At 44.1% G+C, this 23,757-nt stretch overlaps 1 protein-coding gene across 3 annotated transcripts in view; it reads right to left on the bottom strand.

Annotated features, from left to right (window-relative positions):
• Nucleotides 1-812: 812 nt before the first annotated feature.
• Nucleotides 813-23,757, bottom strand: part of QRICH1 (glutamine rich 1) — a 23,511-nt gene continuing 566 nt past the window's right edge. Inside the window, exons 2-11 of one of the 3 annotated variants that reach the window (XM_027640201.1) lie at nt 23,004-23,064; nt 19,100-19,429; nt 10,007-11,023; nt 6,855-7,032; nt 6,082-6,236; nt 5,173-5,287; nt 3,780-3,888; nt 3,298-3,449; nt 2,520-2,610; nt 813-1,750 (exon numbers count right to left, since the gene is read on the bottom strand). In XM_027640201.1, coding sequence (XP_027496002.1) covers nt 1,558-1,750; nt 2,520-2,610; nt 3,298-3,449; nt 3,780-3,888; nt 5,173-5,287; nt 6,082-6,236; nt 6,855-7,032; nt 10,007-11,023; nt 19,100-19,408 — 2,319 coding nt within the window. In that variant the 5' untranslated portion in view covers nt 19,409-19,429; nt 23,004-23,064 and the 3' untranslated portion in view covers nt 813-1,557. The remainder of the gene's footprint in view (nt 1,751-2,519; nt 2,611-3,297; nt 3,450-3,779; nt 3,889-5,172; nt 5,288-6,081; nt 6,237-6,854; nt 7,033-10,006; nt 11,024-19,099; nt 19,430-23,003; nt 23,065-23,757) is intronic. The other 2 variants (XM_027640203.1, XM_027640202.1) reach the window with 2 other exon arrangements.

Raw genomic sequence — 23,757 nt, 5'->3', positions numbered from 1 at the left:
GAGAGGGCAGACCTTCCTTCTCAATACAGACAGGTACTGGTCAACAGAGGCTTCAGAAAAATTGCTTGCTTGTACACAAGTTTAAGTTCTTTTACTGTAATATATATTTAAGTATTTACCTACGTATTTTGGAACAGGGAAGGGACATGAGGTGGAGAAGCAGGGGAGACAAGTTCAAGAAGCAGAGTCATCTCTCTGCATCCAAGAAGCTGGTGGCACAAATAACAAGCCTGGCAAGTGATCTCCCATTTCAAGCACAGTTGGCTACCCGCTGGGTTCAAAAGAGCAGACTATTTGTTAATGATATAAAATATCGCAACCATTTAAGCTGCAGCAAGGCAAGGCTACAGGGCTGGGGTTTATGATCATGAACGATGCCAGGACCTACACAGCTATGTTAAAAACTGTGAAAAGGCTGTTAATAGCAGGAGTAAGCCATATGCTGCTCCTGGAAGGCCTTTTCCCTCCAAAGCCCCTCCATCATGCCGTTGGTGTGATGTATTTGAAAAGGAGAGAGGGATTTTTCTAGGGGTAAAGCCACAGAACATGAGGACAGTCTGATCTGGTCTCACAGATTCCATGTCCCTAGCCTGGCACTGAGCTTCCATCAGCAAGCAGACATTCAGGTCCTTCAACAGAAGTTTATGCCCTTCTACCTTCAAAATTTGTAGAGGTGAAAGAAGTCCAGCAGAGCTGAGCTGGAAAGCACAAACAGGGATGAAAACAACCAGTTTGCATACTGATCTTTGCATAATGACCCCCCACCCTCACAGCTCACTCTTCCCCAAATAAAGACACATTGTTCAATGGCATGTTGAAAAGACGTGCTCGTCATTCTTAATAAACAACTAGAGTAAGAATACATAAGAGAAACAGGGTGGTATCTTTATATGATACACAAGTGTATGTTACAAGAATTCCATCAGGCACAGAAGCCTCAAGGTTTAAGGCCTCAATGTTAGGCCAAAAAAGAAGAGTGTGGTAAAGTTTGTACTTTTAACATCTAAAAATGTCACTTAAAGGTCTGAATAGAAATTGTTGGTTTGTTTTTTTTTTTTTGTATAAATCATAATTGCAGTTCACTCTCTCCTCTTTCTTCCAAGATATCAGCAAATTAACGTCCAAGCACAAGAAAAGAAGATGCCTGCCTCTCCTCCACTGGCTGAGCAGGTCCATCCATCATTCTGTGCCCTCTAGGCTGCACGTGCTCCAGGGAGACAGAGGCCCTGGCCAACCAGGCCAATCCTGTAGTTCATATTTTCTACATCATAAAAAAAAAAACCCAGAGTCAACCAGCAGCTTTCCACAGCTCCCAGCTTGCAGGGGATATGCAGCCTCCAATGGTTCCAACAGTTTGGTGTGTTGGGTAGGATACACAATGGGTAGGTTTTCCTTTAGATTCTTTTAAAGAGAAGAAGCCTAAAAGGGCTTCATAACTACACCAATAAAAAACCAAAAACTTAGGCATCTCCTTTAGTGTAAAAGTCTGTACAATTTCTCTTTGCTTGTCCCTCCCCCATCACCCTGCCCCACCCCTTCTGAGCCACAAAGGATGCCTTAGTGCATGGTGCTGGCATTAGCCACGGCAAGAGCTTCCTGAATCTCTCGTATCACCAGGATCCGGGTGAGCATCTGCTCCATCTGCTCTCTGCTGATCGGCTGGATGGAATACCAGATAGGGCTGTTGGGGGCCACCACTGGCTCCGGTGTCAAGTAAAACGTGTCATTCCGGCCTTTCACACTCTGGGGGCTGTGTGAGGAAGATCAGAAATAACCAGACTAACAGAATGCCCTAGAACGGAGAGACCACCACTGCCCTCACCCCAGGCTTCACAAATCCTGACAGTGAACATCTGGCTGATGAGATATAAAGGTACAGAGTTACACCTAGGGACAACACTGGTCCCAAAGTTTTAGGCCACGCCAAGCTTAAAAAGCCGTGGTGATGACTACAAGAAAGTAATTTTTTTTTCACACTGGTAAATATAACACACACACATGGCTTTAGGGGTCTTTCAGAGTGAAGCAAGAATGGAGTATTTTCACATTCAGATCTATTTGTGCAGAGGAACCTTTACATTAAATATCAGAATCATCACAGCTTAGAGACGAGTCCTTTGAGGCTCCCTCCAATCTCTGTAGCAAGTCCTCATTTTTGTTCAGAAGATGATTTGAATAAGACCCTAATCTCATCTCCAGTAGTGGATGCTCCAAGATGACTTGCAACTCACAGGCAGAAGAGCAAGTTCATGCCAACACAGTAAACCTCCAAGTATAAGATCAGGGGCAGCCAGTTCACAAATCAGGATTTGTCTCTTTTAAATACCCCAGAAGTTCAACTTACATGCCATCAGACTAAACCCCACCCTCTCACATCAACACCCTCCCCATTTTAGTAAATTTATGCAAACACAGAAACTGTGCCAGCAATAACACAGTCCTGAGAACTAGGCCAACCACAGGGTGCAGTTCCCCAGTCAGAGCAGACAAGCACCACACACACAGACAAGAGCTCTCACCATTTGAAGAGGTAGAAGTCATACAGCTTTATCGGACACCTCAGAGGGTTCTCTGGATTCTCTGTCTGCTCTGCATACATGTCATCTGTAACTACAAACCAGCCCCCCAGAATTGTGTCAGACTGTGTAAGCACAGCACACTGAGCAGTACCATACAGCCTCAGCACTCTGCAGCACCTTGTCACCATGCAAGAGCTGGCAAGAGACATATGGCTGTTCCAGGGCAGAGGCACCTGGTTCTAAATGCTCAAAGCATTGTATAGAGAGCTTGCTTTATCCCAAGGCATCTGAAGTTCACAACCCATCCATATACTTCTTTCCATTTCTCCTCTACCAGTGCCCAAAATGAGGGAACTCTCTCTGAGACTGCAATACCTCAGCTACATCGTGTGCTTTTAAGAGGACAGATTGTACTTACATAGGGGTTCTGTATGGGTTCACATGAATCAAGGTAAGAGAAGCCCTCCCAAAGAATTTTCTCCGTATCTTCATAAGCACTTACACCCAATAGCCTCTTTGCCCATAAAAAAACAGAAGTAACAAAAAAGTTATCCTTAGTTCTTGACAAGTCCCAGATGCCTGAGGTAAGGTATGTCCCCAGGCTTATGATTAGAAGGTACTGTGCTCTCTTGGACCAGAATACATGGAAAACTCAGACTGCTGGGCTGAAGGTAACTGTCAGAGCCTTGGATTCCCTACCTGCAAACATCTCCAGGTTCATCCACTTCTTCAAGCCCAAGTAAGTAAAATATTCCCAAAGAAAACTCCTAGACACTACCTTTCTGTCCCGTCTGGTGCATGCCTGGAGCCTTCATATAGCGGATACTCGTGCTTTTATCCTTGGGATTAGAAGGGTTCTTCTTGGTCTGCCTCAGCACCTTGGAGAAGGCCAGCTTCATGTGCTGGTCTACTGTTTTCAACAGGAAATATCTGAGCAGCAAGAACAGAGCACAGGACATTTAGAGGCAAGGTAGTTATCTTTTGTCATTGTGAGCAGGCTGAAGCTCAAACCAACCACTGAGTTAAAGGTTTTTCCAGCAGCAAAGCATGCAACAGCCACAAATTCAGTTTGCCCTCTGCTAGCTCACTTCCTTGTTGTACTGCATCTTCTTTGCCTGATGGGGCTGCAAGAGGGCTCTGTGTGCAACTATTCAAAACCCATGATTTCACCCTGACCCAGTGCAGCAGTTCCCCACCAACCCTGTCAAGGCGTCTGAAGTTCTTTTATTCCCCAAAATTCCCAAGGACTTAAGTACTTACTTTGTATTGAAAAACATCAGTGTAGTGAGCAAGGTGGAAGGGGAGTGAGCTCCAAGCTGCTTACACTCCCACAGCATTTCCTCTGTTACATGACTGGAGAGGATGTAACCTGCAATAACCAGAAGTCAGCATCATGCCAAGATATAGACACAGTGTGAACACAGGCAGCATTTTATAGTCTGTAAGTATTGAAGAGCATATAAATCTTAAGGGAAGGAAGAGGAGGAGATTCTCACTGATGTCAAGATTCACTGCTGTGCAAACAACTTTTTAAATAGCAGGTACAGTTAGGATATAACACTTGTATACCTACATCAACCTCTAGTTGAAGAGAGTGTGCTTCTGCAATATGCCTTTACATCCCAGCCCATAGAGAAACAAATACTCACTTTAACAGCTTTTAATTAATGGCTCGACTCCAATGCAGATGCTCTTAATCCAATAATATGTGAGAGCAGGCAGGCCAGTGCAACAAATCAGCTCTTGGCCCTGTGCACAGCTTTAGTCAGCACACAGTGCCAAGTGATGTATTTGGACACATGAGTAATCCTTTGATTCTCAGATTTTTTTTTTTCCTTTGTGTAGAAGAGAAATACTATACTCCAAATACACACATATACAGAAAAACAGACAGCACTATGAACTCCAGGGCTTGTGGAATGACAAAGCACAGATCAAACAGCCAGAGTGAAAACAAAAGGATTCCAAAACTCATGGTGTGACTTAGTCATCTAGCCTGTAAACATCAGCTACTTTTCTGAACACAAGCAACAGCTTCTTCACTGATGTCCATGCTCTGAAAATGCAATTCTTGATCTAGTTCTCATATGCAACTCTGTCAAAATCTGTCTCTTCTGGAACTGCTCCGCCACTCCCACTGCCGTCATCTCCTGAATACAAGGTTGAGCTGCAATTGATTGGAGGTTCTAAACACTCATTGTTTTTTCCTCTGACACTCAGTTGGTCCTGCAGACAGTATCCATCTGGCTCCATGGCACCATGACAGTGCTGTATTATCTCTCAAAGTAACAATACATATTAGAGGCAAGATGTACTAGTACTTCAGATGAGGAAGCCTGATTCAAATCAAGGATCAGCTGGCTTCCAAGTAAGCCAATCTCACAACACTACAAAATCCCAACAATCTGCCTTCTGATGGGTGACAAGTGATAGACAAATAATACTCAACAACAGTCAGGGCTAGAGCCTGACAAATGCAGTAACCCTGGCATTCACTGCAGATGCAACATTTTTCTCCATGACTAGCACGAGCTGCCCTAGGGACAGTAAATACTTCAAAAGGGTTTCTATTCAGACTACACTCAAGAGGTAGGTTCAGTTTAAACATTCCAAACTCTGGAAGGTTTTAGAGTTCTTAAACAAAAGTCCTTACCAAGAGGTGAAACACGGGGCTGTATGTCCTTGAGAACTTCATGCAGCCATTCAGTGAAACGAATATAGTAGAGATCTGAGAAGATGTCATCAACTCGGCCGTTTTCAAAGAGATACTGTAAGAGATTCACAAACACAGTCCAGTACAGTGGGAGCCAGTGTGTTCCTCAGACCAGACCTCAGGCCCATGTACTCAGTTAGTCAAGCATTTTACAGCAGAGCACTGAAGACTAATACATTTTACTTGAAGAGTGAGGACAGTTCCACCAAGGCCAGTACAGGATAGGTAATCTCAATTACTACCATGAGAATGCCAAAACAGAAAAAGGAAAAAACATCTTACGAAGTGAAGCTGTTTGGATTTCACCTTTTACTTCAGATGTGTTCAAGTTATTTCACATGACTCTTCTTTGGACACTACTTTTTCATGTTATTGACAGAGATGTTCAATTCCCCTGTCAGAGTTTACCTCTGTTCCTGCAGCTCTTCCAGAAAGCACTCTAGCATTACCAGCTCAGATTTCCCACACCACAATAAGTTCTTGCCTATTAAAGCTTCAACTAGATTAAGTTTTGACATTGATGACTCCTTCAAACATCATCCAACCTTCCTCCTCCCACTAAAAAAATTAAAAGGATTTATTATTCTCACCATGATACTGAACTCAATTATTAACAATTCAATTATTAACAATTTCACTCATAGGTGAAAGCACTACCGTGCACTAATGACAAGTCATCTGAGGTTTGGGTTTGTTTGGGTTTTTTTTTTAAGCAGAGATACTTTTTTCATATAAAATTGTTGGGAAGCTTAATAGAAGCCACAGTCTCCATTGTCATAACCAAGAGTTCTCCCTATACGTGCTGACAACACGAATAGCCCTGCAGCACATAGAGGTGTCCTTTCCTACCTTCTGAATACACAGGAAGATATAGTAGAGCACATCTGGATCGTAGGGTTCACCATCACCATTTCGAGCTTCTCGTGTCATTAAGCACAGACCGTAATTCAGCTCAGCCACAGCTGAAGAGATGAGATCTTCCTGGAACCTCAGCAGCTGACGCCCTGGAAAAACAAAACAAAGCCATATTATTTAAGCCATAAAGCTATATTATTTCCCAATATTTCAGGAATGATTTCCTGCATCTCCAGCTTTCTCGTTCTATCTGGCAGGTCCAGTACTACCTCATTCCCCCAGTACAGTAAAGTAAACTAAAATAAATCAAGATCTTAGGCTGTCAGATCTCCTAAAAGATAAAACGGGCAAGAGTTTAACAGGAAGATCCTCTGCCCTGCCAAAGACATGACTATTGCCTTCTATTACCGTGTTCACAATGAAATGCTGCCCTGCAGCAACATGAAAACAGCAATTCTATGACTGCTCCACCAGCTTGGCTGGCATTCACAGCCTGTTTGTTCATCCATGCACCACTCTCCTGCAGTGCCTTTTTCTACTGCTACCAGGTGCTCAAGGGGGCTCAGCACTGAGCTAATATCTCCCGAGACATGTCCTGTGGTAATGGGAGCACACTGTAATTAGTACTGCCAAGTAAATCAAAGTTTAGATTTAAAAACAATCACTGACTAAACAAAAGTGTTTTCCAGAGCAGTAAACACCTAACATTTTAGTCATTCCTAATCCTACTTGAAAGGAAACAAAGGCCATGTTGGCATGACACTTACTTCCAATAGGTGCTAGTCTATTCTGAGCTTCTTTTTCCAGCTCTGCATTCTTGGTCTGTGCCCAGCTTTTCCACACTTCGAGACCTTCTTCTGGCTTCAGAGAGTTTGGAAGTAGAAGTTCAGGTGAAGTCTGCGGCTGTGGCTGTGGTTCAACTTCAGCAACCTGAACAGTTTGAGCCTATGGAAAAAAGCACTTCAGTTTATATACACCCACTTCAATGTGCAACAGCTGTACAAAAAACAAGCAATGCCACAATTATCTCTAGCCCCAGGACACCAGCCTTCTGCAACACTCCTCTCTAACAAAAGGAGTTAACTCAAGGAACGCAACTTTTGTTGTCCAACCTGAATTGCTGCTCAAAAGAGTATCCAACTCTCCAAGAACACTTTTAGTTTGAATGGGCACATCTTTCTTCAGCTAACTCGTCACACTGAACCACCACTGAAGTCCATCTCACCACAAGAGTGGCCCACAGCCCCTCGCAGACACAGCAGCTGCAGAGACTGCCAGCCCCTGGCAGGGATGAAGAGGAATGTGCCATCAGCTTTCCTAACCACTGCTGCTCCACACCTGGACTGCCCTGAGGAAGGTTCTGGGTACAATCACATGCTGTACTCAGCTGGCACCCCTTCCCACTCAGGCTCTCTTCACTATGCAGTACATAACAGGCACACAGAATCAATACCCTCTGTTCTTATCACCGACAACAGATAAGATTAATTCATTTGTAGGAGATCTAAAGCAATTAGACTAGAACACCAGCATCAAAACATCAATTCAGTTGTAATGCAATGTTCTCAAAATACCAAATACTGGTACAACCCACTATTGTGTGAATACAACCCACTATGACTGATTACAGACCCTAAGACATCTCCAGACCCTTTGGAAGTTTACTTTGCAGCAGGACCTTAGGTCACCAAGAATTACTACCTCAAACTGAAACTTACTTGTCAGGCAACCAATGGCACCGACCTAAAAGCAGCAATGAGCTCTCCAGCTGCATCCACTCTGCATTCTTCACTACAGCTTCTCAATTCCACAACACAGAAAGTGTTGTGGCTATCTCAGTTAAGGGCTTTACAGACCTTAGTCAAGCTCTCACTGGCATCCTGAATATTACGGAGATAGCAATTCTTATATCAGGTTTTACTTTCTCCTTCTTAAAAACTACCCCAAAAAGAAACATTTTCTTTGATACTGCCAATTGTCAGTAGTAGTGAAAGTTGTTCTGACAGCACTAGAGACCACAAGAAAAATGGCACAGAGACTTTAAATACCTTTACCTTACTTAACATAAACAAACCAACCAACCAACCAGCTTAAGAGGCAAAGTCTGCAAGAATCTCAAGACTGGAGCTTTCCAGCTGCCTCTGGTTGGTTTTTCATTTCCTGCATCAGCTCTTACTAGCTTTTTGCTTATCAGCCCCTGCAGCAGCAGTGTGTAGTACAGCTGCAGAGACTGAAGGGACCAAGCTTTAATCAAGGCAGATGGTGACAAAGTTTAAGTTGTGAAGAAAAGCCTCTGCCTTAACGAGGACAGAGTCCAAGGGTGAACTGACACCTTGTTGTTGTAGGATCCAGGACTGAGCCTCTGCTCTCCTCCAGAATGGTGCTCCATTACTCTCCTGAGAGCTGAAAGCTTCCCAGAGCCAAGCCCCTCCTTCAGCCCAACCCAAGGGACAATCTTCTCCCTGACCTCACAGACACCTTGTCCAGTATAAAGGTTGGACACAGTCTGGAGTTAATCTGGCAGTTGCTTCTAAAAGGACTTATATTTTCAACAAACAGAGCAAAATAGCTGCAACTTGCCCAGGTCCCAGGGAAGCACAATGCCAGAGGATAGTGCAGGGCAGGCAGGCAATTTCCTTCTCAGTTTCACAACTTAGAGAGGGACAGCTCCCAAAAGTTTGATGTTCACTTGTAGTAGCTTTATTGGCCTCTTACAGGAAGAGTGCATCCCTCATGGAATTGCCTCTGTATTTAGAGGCTTATGCCACACCTCACACACTACAGAACTGGGATCAGAAAACTGTCTGATACCCAAGAATTGCAGACCACTCTACACAGGAATACACAGCATCAGCAGAAACTTTACAAGTAACCATTGAAGAAATTATGGAGCTAATACCTCAGAAAGACTGCTAAGAATGTGGGTCATGCTCTTAAAAGACCCTACAATAAGTCTAAAAATCCTATTTAGGAGAAAGGCAAAATGTTCTATCGATTTAGTTTGTTTAAACAACTGTAAGTGATGAAGTGATTTCTGAATTACCCATAAGAGGAAGAGATTAATTACAGAAGGGTCTTTGAATGTGACAAAACAAACAAAAAAACCCAACCACAACCCCCCCCCATGCATTACAAGATCCATAAGCTGTAGCTTAAAGTATTTTTGCCCTCATCCCATTCAGCAAAAAAAGGCTTTGACAGATCAATCACTTTTCACTTTCTGGTAATAAAAAAAAAATAAGTTACATCCATTAGCCCCAGTTATTCAAGCTTTAAAAGTCAATTTGAAATAATCTATGGCTTAAAGTTGGCAACAAAGTCTTTAAAAAACACTAACAAATTTGGTTGCCACGTTTGCCACAGATTATGAAGAGGTGTTTACTTGCCACTGCTCGTCACTGTGCTCTTGAACACCAGGCACTTACTAGAAGCAGGACATGGTGTTACAGACAGCTACACTTGATCCGGGAAGTTTGCTCACAACTAGTCAGATTTTGACACTTTACCCTGGCACTGGTATCACATAACAACAAAGTAACTGATAACTAGATGACTAGTATATATTTGCACACCTTATTTGGCTGCAATCATCCCTGCCTGTCCACTGCAACCTCTGAAACAGCTCAGGAGAATACTGCAGACCTGCCATGAAGAAGCTGGCAACGAGCATGTGTCTATTTATTTACACTAGGAAGATCAAAACTGTACTTTCTCTTGGGAAGTTTTGAATCCTATAACTATTGACCAACATTAACACATTGCTGCAGCTTTACACCTATCAGGTACCCTATGCCATGCCCAGGCTACTGGGACATTGACATCTCTGCTTCCCAGACACTAGCTGTCTGTTGACACGCTCCCCCTCCACAACATTTGCAAGCTGTTAATCACCTGAGACCAAGAAGCAGTTTTAACTTACTGAGCAAGTGACTTGTAGCTGCTGCTGCTGCCCTTGCTCTTGGGGTGTGGGCTGCTGCTGTTGCTGCTGCGGGTCCCATATGTGCACTGTCTGTGCCGTGTTCTGGTATGTCCCTGCCACAGCCTGCACTGCCACTGGAATGTGGATGTTGCCATTCATAAACTGTGCTGGAAAGATTGAATTAGCAAGAGTCTGCACCACTTCCTCGTGAGAGTTCTTCACTACTGAAGTGCTTCCCACCATCTTATCCTTGTCGTCTTCCAGCTTCACGGTAGCCAGTGTCGTTGGTGAGCCACTGACGTGGACGGCATTGTAGGCCTCCTGAGGGATGGCAATGTGGGTTATGTTTTGCTGCTGAAGGTCACCACGTGGCTGAGCGGAGTAAACAGGGATGGTCCAAGTCTCTCCAGTGGGGCTAGTAATGGTCCCAGTGGCACTGTACAGGTGGGCACTGTCCACTGTTAACAAGTCCGGCCTTAGAGAGACGTAACTTTGCTGCTGGCCCTGAGGAATGGCCAGCACTGTGGCAACCGGCTGCCCTGAAATAGCATATGACACAGTAATAGGCATATCCACTTTACGTTTCTTCACGGGCTGAAGGACACTGGCAGAGCTGATCCGCCTCTCTCCCTCTCGTGGGGAGCCTTGTTGAGAAGGTGGAGGTGACAGTGCCCCGACTGTTTGGATCTGTATCTGCTGGCCACCAGTAATGGCCTGTCCTGCCACAAGCTGGGCCTGGATCTGCTGGTGTTGTATGTGTTCCTCCTGTAGCTCTGCAGCCTGGATCTGCTGGGCAGTCTGCACATGCTGCACTTGGATCTGAGCCGCCTGCAGCTGCGATGGGCTGGGGCTCTGAAGAGATTGACTCTGTATTGTCTGGGATGCCTGCTGCTGAGCCTGGCCTTGGATCTGCACTTGGACCTGTATTGGCTGCTCTGAAGCCTGATGGACAGAGAGCTGCGGAGAGAGCTGCTGGGCGGAGACCTGCTGCGGTGACTGCTGGACCTGGACCTGAACCTGCAATGACATCAACCCAGCAGTTAGAGATCAGCAAACGTCAGCAATTCAACAGAGACAGTCCATCACTGAAGATTTATGATTCCATACATTAATCCATGAGTAAAGATCTCAGGAAAATGAAACCAAGTTATTCCAGAAATGCCTGGTTGATAATGGCAATATAGTAGATGTGTTTGCTCAGCACTGCACAAGACCACACTTCTCAGCACAGACAGAACAGCACATGAGCTACATCTCCACCCTCAAAGCTCTGTGGGCTCAAGCCAATAGACTGCATCCTTGGAAGCCAAAAGAGTCTTCACACCTACCTGCATTGCTGAAATGTTATTTCAGCACAGGCCTTGCAATAGCAAGACTTTAAGGTCACACACATTACAACCGCAGGAGCTCACCTCATTCTTACCATGCTCTAAAGATTGTTTTACTACTTCCCACCCCGGTCCCCAGATGGATGCAGGATCATTTGCAGGCAGTAAGAAATATGGGTAAGTCAAAAACAGCACTTGGTTCTTTCTACATAAAGCACAGGAATATTACTTCTAAACCAACCACCAATAGTGACACTACACAAGCAGGTGTCCCCACAGAAGGCTGCAAGTTCAACCTCAACCTCTGTCATGCGCTAAGGGCCAACACCACAGCATTTGTTTTTTAAACTTCAGAAGTATTTTTTTGGCAATTATAATTAAAATCAATCTTTTTTTTTTTCCATTATTTACTTATTCCATTTAATACCATTTATTGTCCAAACTACTCAGTTGTATTTTCTAGCTCGTGCACTCACACAATGCTGAATAACACACACAAAACATGTTGACTTGATTCCAAACCAGTTCATTTCATTTTAGGGAAAAAAAAATAAATCACACACTCTCACATCAATGGTCATTTGTCCAAGGTCTGTCACAATATCTAGCAGCAGCCCAGGGGTAGACTCAAAGCCAGGAGTCAGAGGTACTGCTTCACATCCCAGGCCCCAAAACCAACTCCGTTTGTATCTTCACTCCCAGGGTGCTGAGGTCTGAGCTCTGCTCTCCTTTCCAGACACTTCTCCACTATGACTCTCACATTTACACAGACACCTTGTCACATCTGCCTTGTCCTAGAAGTGATATCCCAGGTTCCCATGTTCATCTACTTCTCCAGGCTTCATTAACACCTTATCTTAAGGGAGGGAATTAATTACTCAACGCCTCTCTCTGGAGCCAACACGGACTTATTTAGTTGCAAAACTGTATCTTCCTACTCACGCTCTCTCACCTTTTTCTACCTCACTCCTTGAAGCTGGTCAGGCTAACATGGCATTTGCACAGAGATGCTACACTGTAGTCAACCTGACAATACTAAAAAGAATTACCATGCACATCTGCACTGCACAGAATCTCACTTCCCAACATCACCTCTAAGAAGTCTTGAAAAATGTTAAGGATTCATTTACAGCCAATTAAAGAGCTGCTAAGGGAAAAAGTGGGGTTGAAAAATGCACCACTTGTGAGCCAGTTTTATAAGTCACCTCCTGTTAAGAATTAATTTATTTCCAGGAAGAATAGGGTGCAGTTCCTTCTGGGAACTATGTGCAGTATACTGTAATCCTGATGACGTGGACTATCTATAATAATTTCCTGCAAGGTAACAAGAAACATGTAACCTTATGTCAGCATGACAGTTTAAAAAGCTGCATCAACGAGTGATCTGATCAGGCAGTCAATTGAAAAAGAAAAGTCATCTATGGGACGTTTCCTCCATTCTATTTGATATCATGAGTACTGCCTTGGGCAAACAGGCCCAAGCATGGATCCCAGGTAAGAGTTCAGTTTAAGAAAGCCATATGCAATCATATCCCTAAGGCAAGTATTCTCTAAAATATTCCATTTAAAAAAAAATCACTAATACAGTCCTTAGGATTAATTTAAGTCCTTGTTCAAAAGATTACCTGTGAGGCAAAGGTCAAAGACTGCACAAACTAAATGCATTGCTGCACTGATTTATTTTCAGTTTCAAACCAGAAACACTTGCTTTATCTGCTGGGATTCAAAATCACAGAAACAGGCAAACACATCATTTGCCCTGTGCTTCTGCAATGCTTTCAGAATTTGCACAGGTTGACTGAGAGCACCTTAAAAGTACCCCCACCCTCTTTCCGTACACAATTTCATATTACAGTTCCTGTTAGTGCCATAACATATATAAAGGAAATAATTTTTTTTCTGCTAGCAGTAAGAATTCAAAGTCTGCTCCTGCACTGAAACAATTCTACCACAAGTGCAATTAGAAAGGTAATGGAATAGGTTAAAGCAAGAGGCATCATCAGTAAGAGGCCTGGTCTAAGAACAAATGTGACAAGAGAGCATTTACTCCCTTCTGCTTTTGTAGAAGAGACTGTTTCAGTTTGAAGGGACTTACACAGATCATCTTGTCCAACTGCCTGGTTGCTCCAGGGCTGACCATAGGCTACAGCTCTGTTGCTAAGGGCCCTGTCTAAATGCCTCTTAAATAAGGACAGGTCTAGGGCAATGACCACCTCCCGCAAGCCTCTTCCAGTGTTTGACCATTCTCTTGGTAAAGAAATGCTTCCTAATGTCCAGCCTAAACCTCCCCTGGCACAGATTTGAACAATTAACCATTTCAGAGCCTGAGCCTACAGTCTCTCAAAGTCACAGGCAACTTCCCTCACTTTCAGTAGCTGAGCAGTCATGCCCTGGGGCCCTATGATACTCCTCAGGACTAAATCCTGTCTCCTACAACTGGGATGTCTTGCTACTGTTTTAGAGCCAACCTAGTTATTGTTAACACCCAAAGAATGAGTCCAGACCCAAACAAGATGAAGAAGTCAGACTCTAGAATCACTTGAAGTTCTCCATGCTGCAAACTGCAGACATCATGTTTCTGATGAGAGACTGTTCCTATTTAAAAGAATATTGGAGTTCTACCTACCATGCATTACACATCCCCTGTGAATTACATCCATTTTTAACAACTGTATCTTGCAGTAAATCCCTCCTTATGTTCAAGTAGGTTGTACTCAGGAGTGCTAAAAGCATTAATTTCAAATTTACAGGCTTCACCCAGTCTGAGATCAGAGCTTCTTACATTGACCTCATTGTCCTTTTTTCCCCTCAGATAGCAAGTTAGACAAAGAGTTACACTAAACTTCAGCAGCAGATGATTTTTTAAAAGACTCTGTACAAAGAGGAATGTTTTAAATTTACAGGCCAAGACCAACAGGGAGGACCTTAAATCTTCACTTTATGCTGAAGATTAAAGCAAAAACGTTATGCTCAGAATTCCTGGGTTATACTGGTGCAAGACAGGAACATGCCAAGTTACCAGTACTGAAAAACTGCTTATTGCCAGAAGTCTGGATCCAGCAGCATGAAAAGAATCACTTCCCAGCAGACTACCATCACACAGAAATGCCTTTTCACCATAAAGTAACTAGAAGCTGGATCAAGTACTAGCTGACTAGAGAATCAAAAGCATTAGAAATCAGCTCTGTATTGTAACAGGAAGGCAGAACTAATTTTTTAAGATTTCCTTAAAGGAAATTTTCTGTCACATTAAGATCAAAAACACATTCTGTCCTCAACTGAGCACATGCAAAGAGTCAATAAGTAACTCCACGAGCATGAGAACAGCTGAAGCCTGGTTGCCAAAACTTTTTTTCCTCATGGTTGATAGACAAACTTTCAAGTAGGATTCATAACACATCTGCCCTGCGCAGATTCTCTGCCCAAAAAGGAATCAAACTGCAGAACTGCAGTTCTGAAACAACTGAGATTTCCTTTGCTTGGTAATTCTTTCATCTGTGGACTGATTGGACAACCTAACTCCAAATGAGCACATACTAACTCTTTCCTGCATGGATTTTCTGATATCTAGTTTGCCCTGGAGCACCTGACATGCTGTTAAATGCCTCTTTTCACAAAGAGATCTTGGTTTCTGAGGCTACATTTACAGTAGAAAGTGGTAGTACACACCAAGAACAGACCTCAGAGCAAGACTGAGGACGTATTAACAATGTCCACACTATACATTCCAGAAGACTATTTCAAATTTAGGTCTAGTCTTGCCCACTAGCCGAGCTTGACAAACAAACATCGAGACAAGAGATGGCATCTTCCAGCTTAGTTTTGACTGGAAGGAACTCAAAGTGACAGGCTCCAAACGTACAAGAGGTAAGAAGGGGCAGGTGGCCAACTTGCTATGAGAAGCATGCTCCAAATCCCCCCCAGAAGTAATGTGGGTGCATCTCAAACTTCCCAAATGAAGTCAAACACTTGGACAAGAAGTTATGAGAGCGTGAGAAGAGCAATCTCAATTTTTTAGCCCAATTTAAGGACAGAAGGCCTAAAACACACTTCCTTCAACAACAGCCCTAAGCTAAAGAGAATCCAGCCTTAAGAACTAACACTGTAACAAAGAAATCCTTCTAATATTACACCAGAAAGTGTATGTGCAAGTACAAAACAGATTTAAAGTATAGAGTAAGTGAAAAGACTGATTAGTGAAGTAGCAGGAAATGTTGGAACTTGTTATTTAACTACTTTACAGGAAGTCCTTTGCTATCTAAGTAAACAAGGTCTACAGGAAGGGTACAAGTCAGCTTTTCAGAACAACTGCCAGATAGATTTTCACTCCAGGTTTTTCCTCTGCTCATTCATCAATATCAGAGAGAATTCCATCAGCCAAATTAGGCCTTGGGTGTGTTTGAACAGTTACAATATCAAGATTATGCTGTCAAGCTGTACACTGGGGAGGGATTTAGGCCTAAGTTAAAACAAATGAACCAAGAATCTCTCCAACAGAAGCCTACTGCCATATACAAGTAGGTGCTACCTTGAAAACACCACTCTTGACTATAACCACTCTTTGAAGTGTCCCACTCAGCCCAAGCAAATGCTAATTAATACCTGATGCTACACTAAAAACATACTGGCATGTTTTTCAAACATAAACAAATAGGAACCCTACCTCCAAGTCTTAACTGAAAGGAATTTTACATAGACATTTAATCATTCCCTATACAGTTCTGTGATTTGCTCACCTGTACCATCCTCCCCTCAAGCCCTGGCCAAGAAACTCTTGCCACCTACACATCAGTCTGTTCATAAAAAGCTGAAACTGGGGATCTTCCCCATATGCTTCCCAAGCAAAGATGCTTTCTGTCCTCTGATATTACTTCAGTTAAACCTTCTCATGGAAGAGGAAGAGGCACAAGAGGTCCACTGACCTCTGCAGAAACACCACATTCAGTAAGCAAGTCAGTGCTGACACCTCTTCCCGCTGGCATCAATTCGTGGCCTCAACGCACAGGACCAACAAGCAACAATCTCATCAGAGGCAGGGCTGATAAAACTCTTACCTAACTGGAGCAAGACACAGCCCTTCCCAGCCACCCCCTGATGCAGCACAGGTTATGACAACCTGACATACTGAACTCTTTCTTAAGATCACTAATGGCACTGCTGTGGGACTGGGTGTGGAAGGAGCTCCAGGACACTTGAACTGTAGCACTGACTAGTGTATATAACCCAACAGTTGCATCCACTCAGCCTTCAAAATAAACATTTGGCAACACTCTGTTGAACCTTTTAGGCAAGAAAATCTCGAGGTGGCAACTTCTTCAAACAGGAAATTTATTTTGCCAGGATAAATAAAAGCAGCAAGCAGTCAAACACTGTCTTTGATTGTCCACAGCAAGCAAAACCTAGGATGAAACCTGAGCACTGTCTATCACTACGATCATAAGGTTGCCATTAGCACTTGCAACAGTGAGGTCATCTGACTGGTCATATTATTAGCCACCTTTAGCAGCACGGTCACACTGCCAGACATAAGCACAGTCATTCAAAGGGTCTTCCACTGATCTGCAATTGGATTAGCAAGAACTAAACAGATTATCAAGTCAAGTACTGGGATGACACAAGTTTAATCAAAAGCTAAGAGGCTTCGGCAGATGACCAAAATTTGTCATAACACAACACAAGCGGTATTTTAGCAGAGGGAGCCAGCTGGACCAGGTGTACTGCTCTACAGGAACTGTCACTCCCCAGAGTTACAACAAAATCCAGCTTTATTCAGACACTGTGCTCTGCCACTGCTGCCACAGTGACAGTCCAAAGACAAGTGAACACTAAATCATGGGTTTAACGTAAATCGTGTCTCAGTAACAAATCCTGATAGACAGAAAAACACTCTTGTAAGGGGGTAAAGACATTCTTCTCCACTCTGTTCTTGCAGAAAAACTTCAAGATAATTCTGAGCTAACTGCTCAAATACACCTGAGTCCAACTGCCCTGCTAATGCACAAAAGCTGCAGCCATATCTAGTACCAGATGTGCCACTAAGTGTTCTGGGGGGTTGTAACACCCTGAAGTGAGCAGCAGGGTAGGTAACACAAGCACCAATTATGATCTGTACTGACAGATGGGAAAGCGGACATCTAAAAGTAGAGGCACATCAAAAACAAGCAGGAGACAGTAGACAACATTCTTTAGGAAAAATTGCTGAAACCTTGACTTTCATCAGAAATTTTTCATATTCAAGGTGCAGGTCATTCAGTTTAAAAATCAGGAACAGGTGCTGGCAGCAACTCTATGCTTATTTCCAAGAAGGCCAGGTTATTTTTCTCTGGAGCATATGATATATGACTTCCCTCTCTACCTCTGTTACTAGAACACTTGCAAGGGTCAAGCCTGAATTTTGAGTAGTTCTGAAAGGAGGCAGCAGCAGGAAAAAAATGAGGGGAAACAGAAAAGAGGTTCCTTTTGACTTTTACAATTGGTTTGGGGGCCCTTCCACATCTTCAAGGTTGAGGCACTCAAAAGCCAACCCTCCTAGTTCTTCCACTGAAACACAAAACTTCTTCCAGAAAACACAGTAGCTGGCAGAACCAAAACCACTCTTGATCAGTTTTAATAGCCTCATGCAGAGATCCAAGTCATGCCTGCAAGACTAGAGGCTTTTGTTGTTCAAAAGCCTTTCAAGACAAGTTACTGTAGGGCAACAGGTTACAGAAGTTCCAGTTAAGCATTCATTTACTCAACAGAGAGTGACTGGAGATGAGTTACCAGTGAAGGAGGTAAGTTTGTCTTTGCTGTAGGATAAAAGCACACAAGTGAGCTGTTAGCACAAGTCTACTGCACTGCACCGAGTTCACACTACTTTATCTCCAGTAATTTGTGACTCCATACCCTCCTTTGTTGTAAAAGAGGAGCTCACAGCTTTACATTCTGCTACAGAAGGCAGAAGTGTATCCAAATTACAGCTGTAGACACAGTTCAGCTGTTTGGAGACATATCATAAGAAAACCTTAGTTCTGCCACCTGTGAACTCTTCAAATTACAAAATGTGTCTGAGGACAAAAGCAGTTATCTTAAGTTATACATTTGGGATTTTTTCCCCTCTGGTGCTGGATTTTCTCATTTAATACTTAATAAAATACCTAATGTAATACCTGCTAAAAAAACGTAATTAAGACAACTCCCTCCACTGTGCAAAAGGATGATCTACCTTGCTGCATGTGCATAGATGGAGTTCCTTTCCTGAAACGTATCATCCCCTGGTTCATATCCTAAGTTGACTCCCTTGCATTTCCCCCTCACTTAAAAGCCAGTTCAAGAAGGACAACTTTTAGAATGTTCAAGTAAAATCACTTAAAAATAACTGATTTCATAAAAAGAAAAAAATCCTGAAGGCAAGTTAAATCCCATGGCCACCCTGAACAACCAGACAGTCAGACAGGCAGAGGAGGGTGGTATTTATAGCAGCTCCACAGCACAAGGCTTCGGGAGCTGTGCACACGCCAGAACTGCCGACCATTTCTCCAATAGGTGACACCACTCCATTGCTATGTACACCACTCCTCCTACAGCAGGGCACGAGGGAGGCACAGTCAAGAGAGAAATTTACTACCACATTCCTTAAATGAAAGGAAAATAGTGCTGTTCTATATAAAGTTAATTGGTCCTGCCTCTTAAGTACTTGTCTGAGGCTTCAGAGCAGCTGGCTCTGAACACTGCTCCATGGGTTAGCAAGTCATATATACATTTAGAGATGATTTTGGACACTTACCTGGACTTGCTGGGGTTGCTGAACCTGTATCTGCTGCTCTGGCTGAGTTTGCTGCTGGATACTAGTTGTCACAGGACAAGCAAGTTCAAGCAAAGACCCAGCCACCTCTGTGCTGTCCGTGTAAATGCAGTTGCCACCCTGCTGATACACCATTGTGGTGGTGGCCGTCTGCTGAAACTCCTGCAGAGCTTCTGGCCCCTTGGAAGCCAGGGAGTCTAGAAACTCCTTCATCCTGTGCTGGGGGATCGTTCGTGCCTTCACACGGATGTATTCTTCAAAGGAAATGGTGTTCTCCAGAGAATTATTCATATTGCAAGGTCCTCAGGGTTCCTTTAAGGAAAGAGAAAGTAAAAGTCTTAACTACAGCACTCCGTTGACACAAGGATATTCCTAAACTCCAGTAACTAATTTCTCATCGCAAGTACTGTATGAAAACTGGCAAACATGCACAGCCAGATGCCCAAGACAGATGCTTTAGTTTTATGAGGCATCTTGTGCTACTACACATTTCTCAGATTAACCCTTGGCAGCTCATGGGAGTCTGAATGATGCCCAGGTGGGACTGCAGGACTATTCACAGAGCTCACTGCCTCGTAAACTCCCCCAGCTCTGTACCTCACCCAGACCAGGCGAGTCCCGCACCACACAAATCCAGTCGCACATTCCATTTGTTTGCACCATGCACCATTAGCAACAGAGGCTCAGAAATCAATATCTGTGGCCCTGCTTTGCAGCCACAGAGGTGGAGAACCGAGCAGTATGTTCTATCTGGCCATGCAGTGCTATTCTAGGCAGCTAATGGAAAGCACAAGGGAAGAGCAACAGATGCAGCGTTCAGCCCATCGCTGTTGGGACTAGGGCAGCCTTATCGATTTGAACAGAGCAAGCAAAAGGAGAGCGCTGGAATCAAGAGATTCCTCAGATAAGGAACTACACACACAGAGAAGCAGAGCTCTGGAAATGACAAAGGCAAAGGCAACAGCATCATCAGTTCTTGATCTCCTTTTAATATAGGAAGAGGTTAACATGAAACATGCCATGTATGAAGACAAAAGAGACAGAAGTAGTAATCAGATGATCAAGGAGGAAGTGAAAGCAAAGAAAAAACCACCACCACCAAGAATGACTCCACCTGAGAACATCAGACAGCTCTAGGGTATACTCTGACAGCATTCTTCTCTTATTGACTTATCTTGTTTAAACCCACAAATTGTTTTTGCAGTGAGTATACTGGTTGTTTCTAAGGCACTAATTAGCCTTGATAAAGCATAAATAGATTTGAGCTAAAACACCACCAGATACTGAGACAGTTGGGAAAAGAAGTGAAACAGCACAAGATTAGGACTAGTAGAGGTGATTCAGCACTACTAGATCAAGCTGCATAAAGGAGGAAAAATGGACAGACATAGCTGTGTACATTATGACAGTAGTTCTAAAGAGAACAGGTACAAAAGCAGAACTTTATGTATCCTTTTACCATGATTTAACAAAGCAGAACCAAGACAGAGATACATGGTTGAAGGTAAGACTGCCAAAGCCTGTGTGGAAATGAGAGTTAGCTCTAGGCTTTCCTTGGCACTCAAGCAGACTGCACAAGTCCAGCTTCAATCATCATCAAAACCTGGGAGAGCTGGAGCAAATACTAACCCCTTTCTGTATTATGTGCCAGCAGTCCAAACTCATAGCAGTTTTTGTTTACATGGAGGTTCATGGCTAGTGCATTGGACCAGCCTCACAGGAGAAAAGAATTAATATCAAAGGTAAGGGGAACACACATGAGGCAACTTACGTTCTAGCTATAGTTTCTGGACTCACTAAGCTACATTTGTTGCTGTATGAGATTACTACAGAAAATATTCTTAAAATATGCAGAAATGTTTAGTAAAAAGCACCAGTTAACAGTGTTCCCTTAGCAAATCCAACAGCTCTGTAAATATCAGCATACAGAAGCTCCTGCAGAGCCCACAGCTGGACAGAAAAACAACTCTCCTGCCTTTAAGAGACACTGATCTGACACATTTTCGAGGCAACTCTGTGTGACAGAGCCAGTAAGACTGCTCACTCCTCCAGGACTACTAAGTATTAAGAGTACCTTACACCACTATAGGACACGTTAATCTTTTCCCAAGTGTGAAACCAAGGGAGAACAACATTGTTAATGCATCTGCAATGACTCAGACAAGACCTACACCAGGTCTTGTGAATGTGTTTTGCATCTAACTGTGAGATGCTGTTACACACTCTGAGGCTGGAAAACAGATTTTGAGTGATTAACTTGTCCCAATTTTTTACTTGGAACTCTTGCGAGTACTTGACTTCAATATTTCAGCAAGGCTTTCAGAACAGCATCATCATTTTCCATGTCCACCCTGAGGAGCACCAGCAGACACAGCTTTGAGAGGGAAGACTCTTCTGAGAAATAAGCCTCAAGGATGCCACGCTGGGATCCCAGACATGAACATCGCAGGTGCTGTTTGAGATCACAGGCTCTCTGACAGCCAGCTGCTGCTGAATAGGATGGGTTCACCTCTCCCAGGTCCTGCCTTCTTCCTTGCTCCTGTATTGGTGCTTATTATGTTATAACTGCTCAGGGGACAGCTATCTACCTTCTGTTAATCTTATCAGAAGACGAGAGGGGAGACGTCAGCAGGGCTGCTGTTTCCAACGACAGCTATCCATTATCCCTCACTTATGCTTTTGGAAGTCCAACCCTTCTGTCATAAGCTGCTTACAGGTCCATCATTCTCCTGCATAGCAGAGACCAGAAGCCAAAAGAAACCCAGAAGCACAAGCAGCAAGCCCAAAGATCAAGGAGAGGTCCACCACCAAATCATCACCTACCTCTTCCAACCACCAGGAAGCAGAACAAACAGCATAAATTTCTTAGATACAAATCCTCAACCCTGCTCAGCTGCTCCATCTTAATTAGTTCTTGTTAGCATCAAAATCAAGAGCCTACTAGGCCAGTCTTCCCCTACTAGTAAATCTGCCTCTGTCACAAGGAATCTCTCTTTTCCTCTCTCCTAGCACACAAAAAAATCTTCCTTTATATGTGCTTTAAGTTACCACACTGAGAGCCACTAACACCTCAACCAGTGAGACTCCCACCTGAGTCCCTGCAGCATTCCAAGTCCCAGGCATGAACCAGAGCCCCACTGCAACACGAGGCATCTGCTCCTGCCCTTGAACAGCAGCAGGTCTTCCCTAGGTTTTCTCCACAGCTCTCCTACTCTGGCAATCAGACAGGAGTTACAGGCCCAGCAGGTAACAGTGCAGCTGGACTAAGCTTCTCTCAGGGTCGGTCACATCAATTTTAAGGCTGCTTGGGGTTATTTAACTAAAAGCACTGAACCACTCAAAACTGCACTTCACAAAACTCTACACAGCAGCAGAGGTACCAGGTCTGGAGGAAGACTGAGGAAAGTAACACTGCACTCCCAGAAATTTTACTTATTAAAACTAAACCCACCTTATTTATGACATTTACTGCATTTATGACAGAAAATCTCTGTAAGTCTCCACTGTGCATTCAACAGACTTTTGTAGGGCAACATATGCAGCTTGTTGCTGCAGTTGTCATTTTTACTGTTAGTTATTAAAAGACACTAATTCGTGCATTCCATTTATCCCACAGCCACACACTGGAAACTGCAAACGCCTCAGCAGATCTCAGCAGCATGTTTTTAATACTGCATTTTTAAATAAAAAAAGAGCATCGAGGCAATAAGTTTCTCCAATAAAGGAAGGTAACTTCTTTCTGTGCAGCATAACTGCATTTTTTTCAGGAAATAAGTTCAAGAGACTCTTTGAAGATCATGAGCACATACGGTTAGTTGATAAAACTTAGATTGAGGTTACTGAAAACACACACACAACTTGCAGCATGTGGACAATCTGGACTCACCAGTCACCATGTTGCATGTATTTCTGCTGCTCTTGTCCTGAGCTCTTAGACTTGTAACGTTCTGGAGAAGACAGAACAAAGAAGCCCTTTCCATCCCCAGTTCCTCTTTCTTTATTAAAGCCATTTTATTTTTAATATGTATTCCATTAAGAAAAAAAAATAATCAGGAAAGAAAGATATGATCATCCACGCAGCTAGTAGCTCCTGCTAAGGAATTGCAAGATGCCCAATTCCTAATCATCGTGGTGAGCGTTACTGGGAACGAGTGTGTGAGCACATCTGTCACAGGGCGCCGTGCGGCGACAGGCACAGCACGGCCGTGACACCGGAGTTACTGGCAGACAGAACTTAGAACAAGGCAGCAGCAGTGACCGTATCCAGAGCCCCTCCTGCTCCCCCCGCAGGTGTTGCCGGCGCTGCCCCGAGGCCCGGGACAGACGGGAACGCCACGGGCCGCTCCGCCACCCAGCCCGGATGAGCGAAGCTCCGCATTCAGCCCATGAAGCATTGGCCGCGGCTCTGCCGCTGCCCTGCCCGGGCGGGGGATACGGAGCCCACGGGCCTTTCCCCGCCCGCGGGGACCCGGCGCTGCCCGGGCCACTCCCGCCGCCTTTGTTTCCCGGCGGGGCGGCCGGGCCGGGTCCGCGGGCGGCGCCGCGACACCGCCCCCCCCCCCCCCCGCCGGCAGGAGCCATGTCGGGGGCTCGGCGGGGACGGAGCCGCGCACAGGCCGCGCCTTCCGGTGCCGCGCTGC

This window comes from Corapipo altera, unplaced genomic scaffold (assembly GCF_003945725.1).
Source record: "Corapipo altera isolate COAL_440 unplaced genomic scaffold, ASM394572v1 55, whole genome shotgun sequence".
Lineage (NCBI taxonomy): Eukaryota > Metazoa > Chordata > Aves > Passeriformes > Pipridae > Corapipo > Corapipo altera.
The sequence above is the reverse complement of the archived record's forward strand: the minus strand, read 5'-3'. Positions and strand labels throughout refer to the sequence as shown.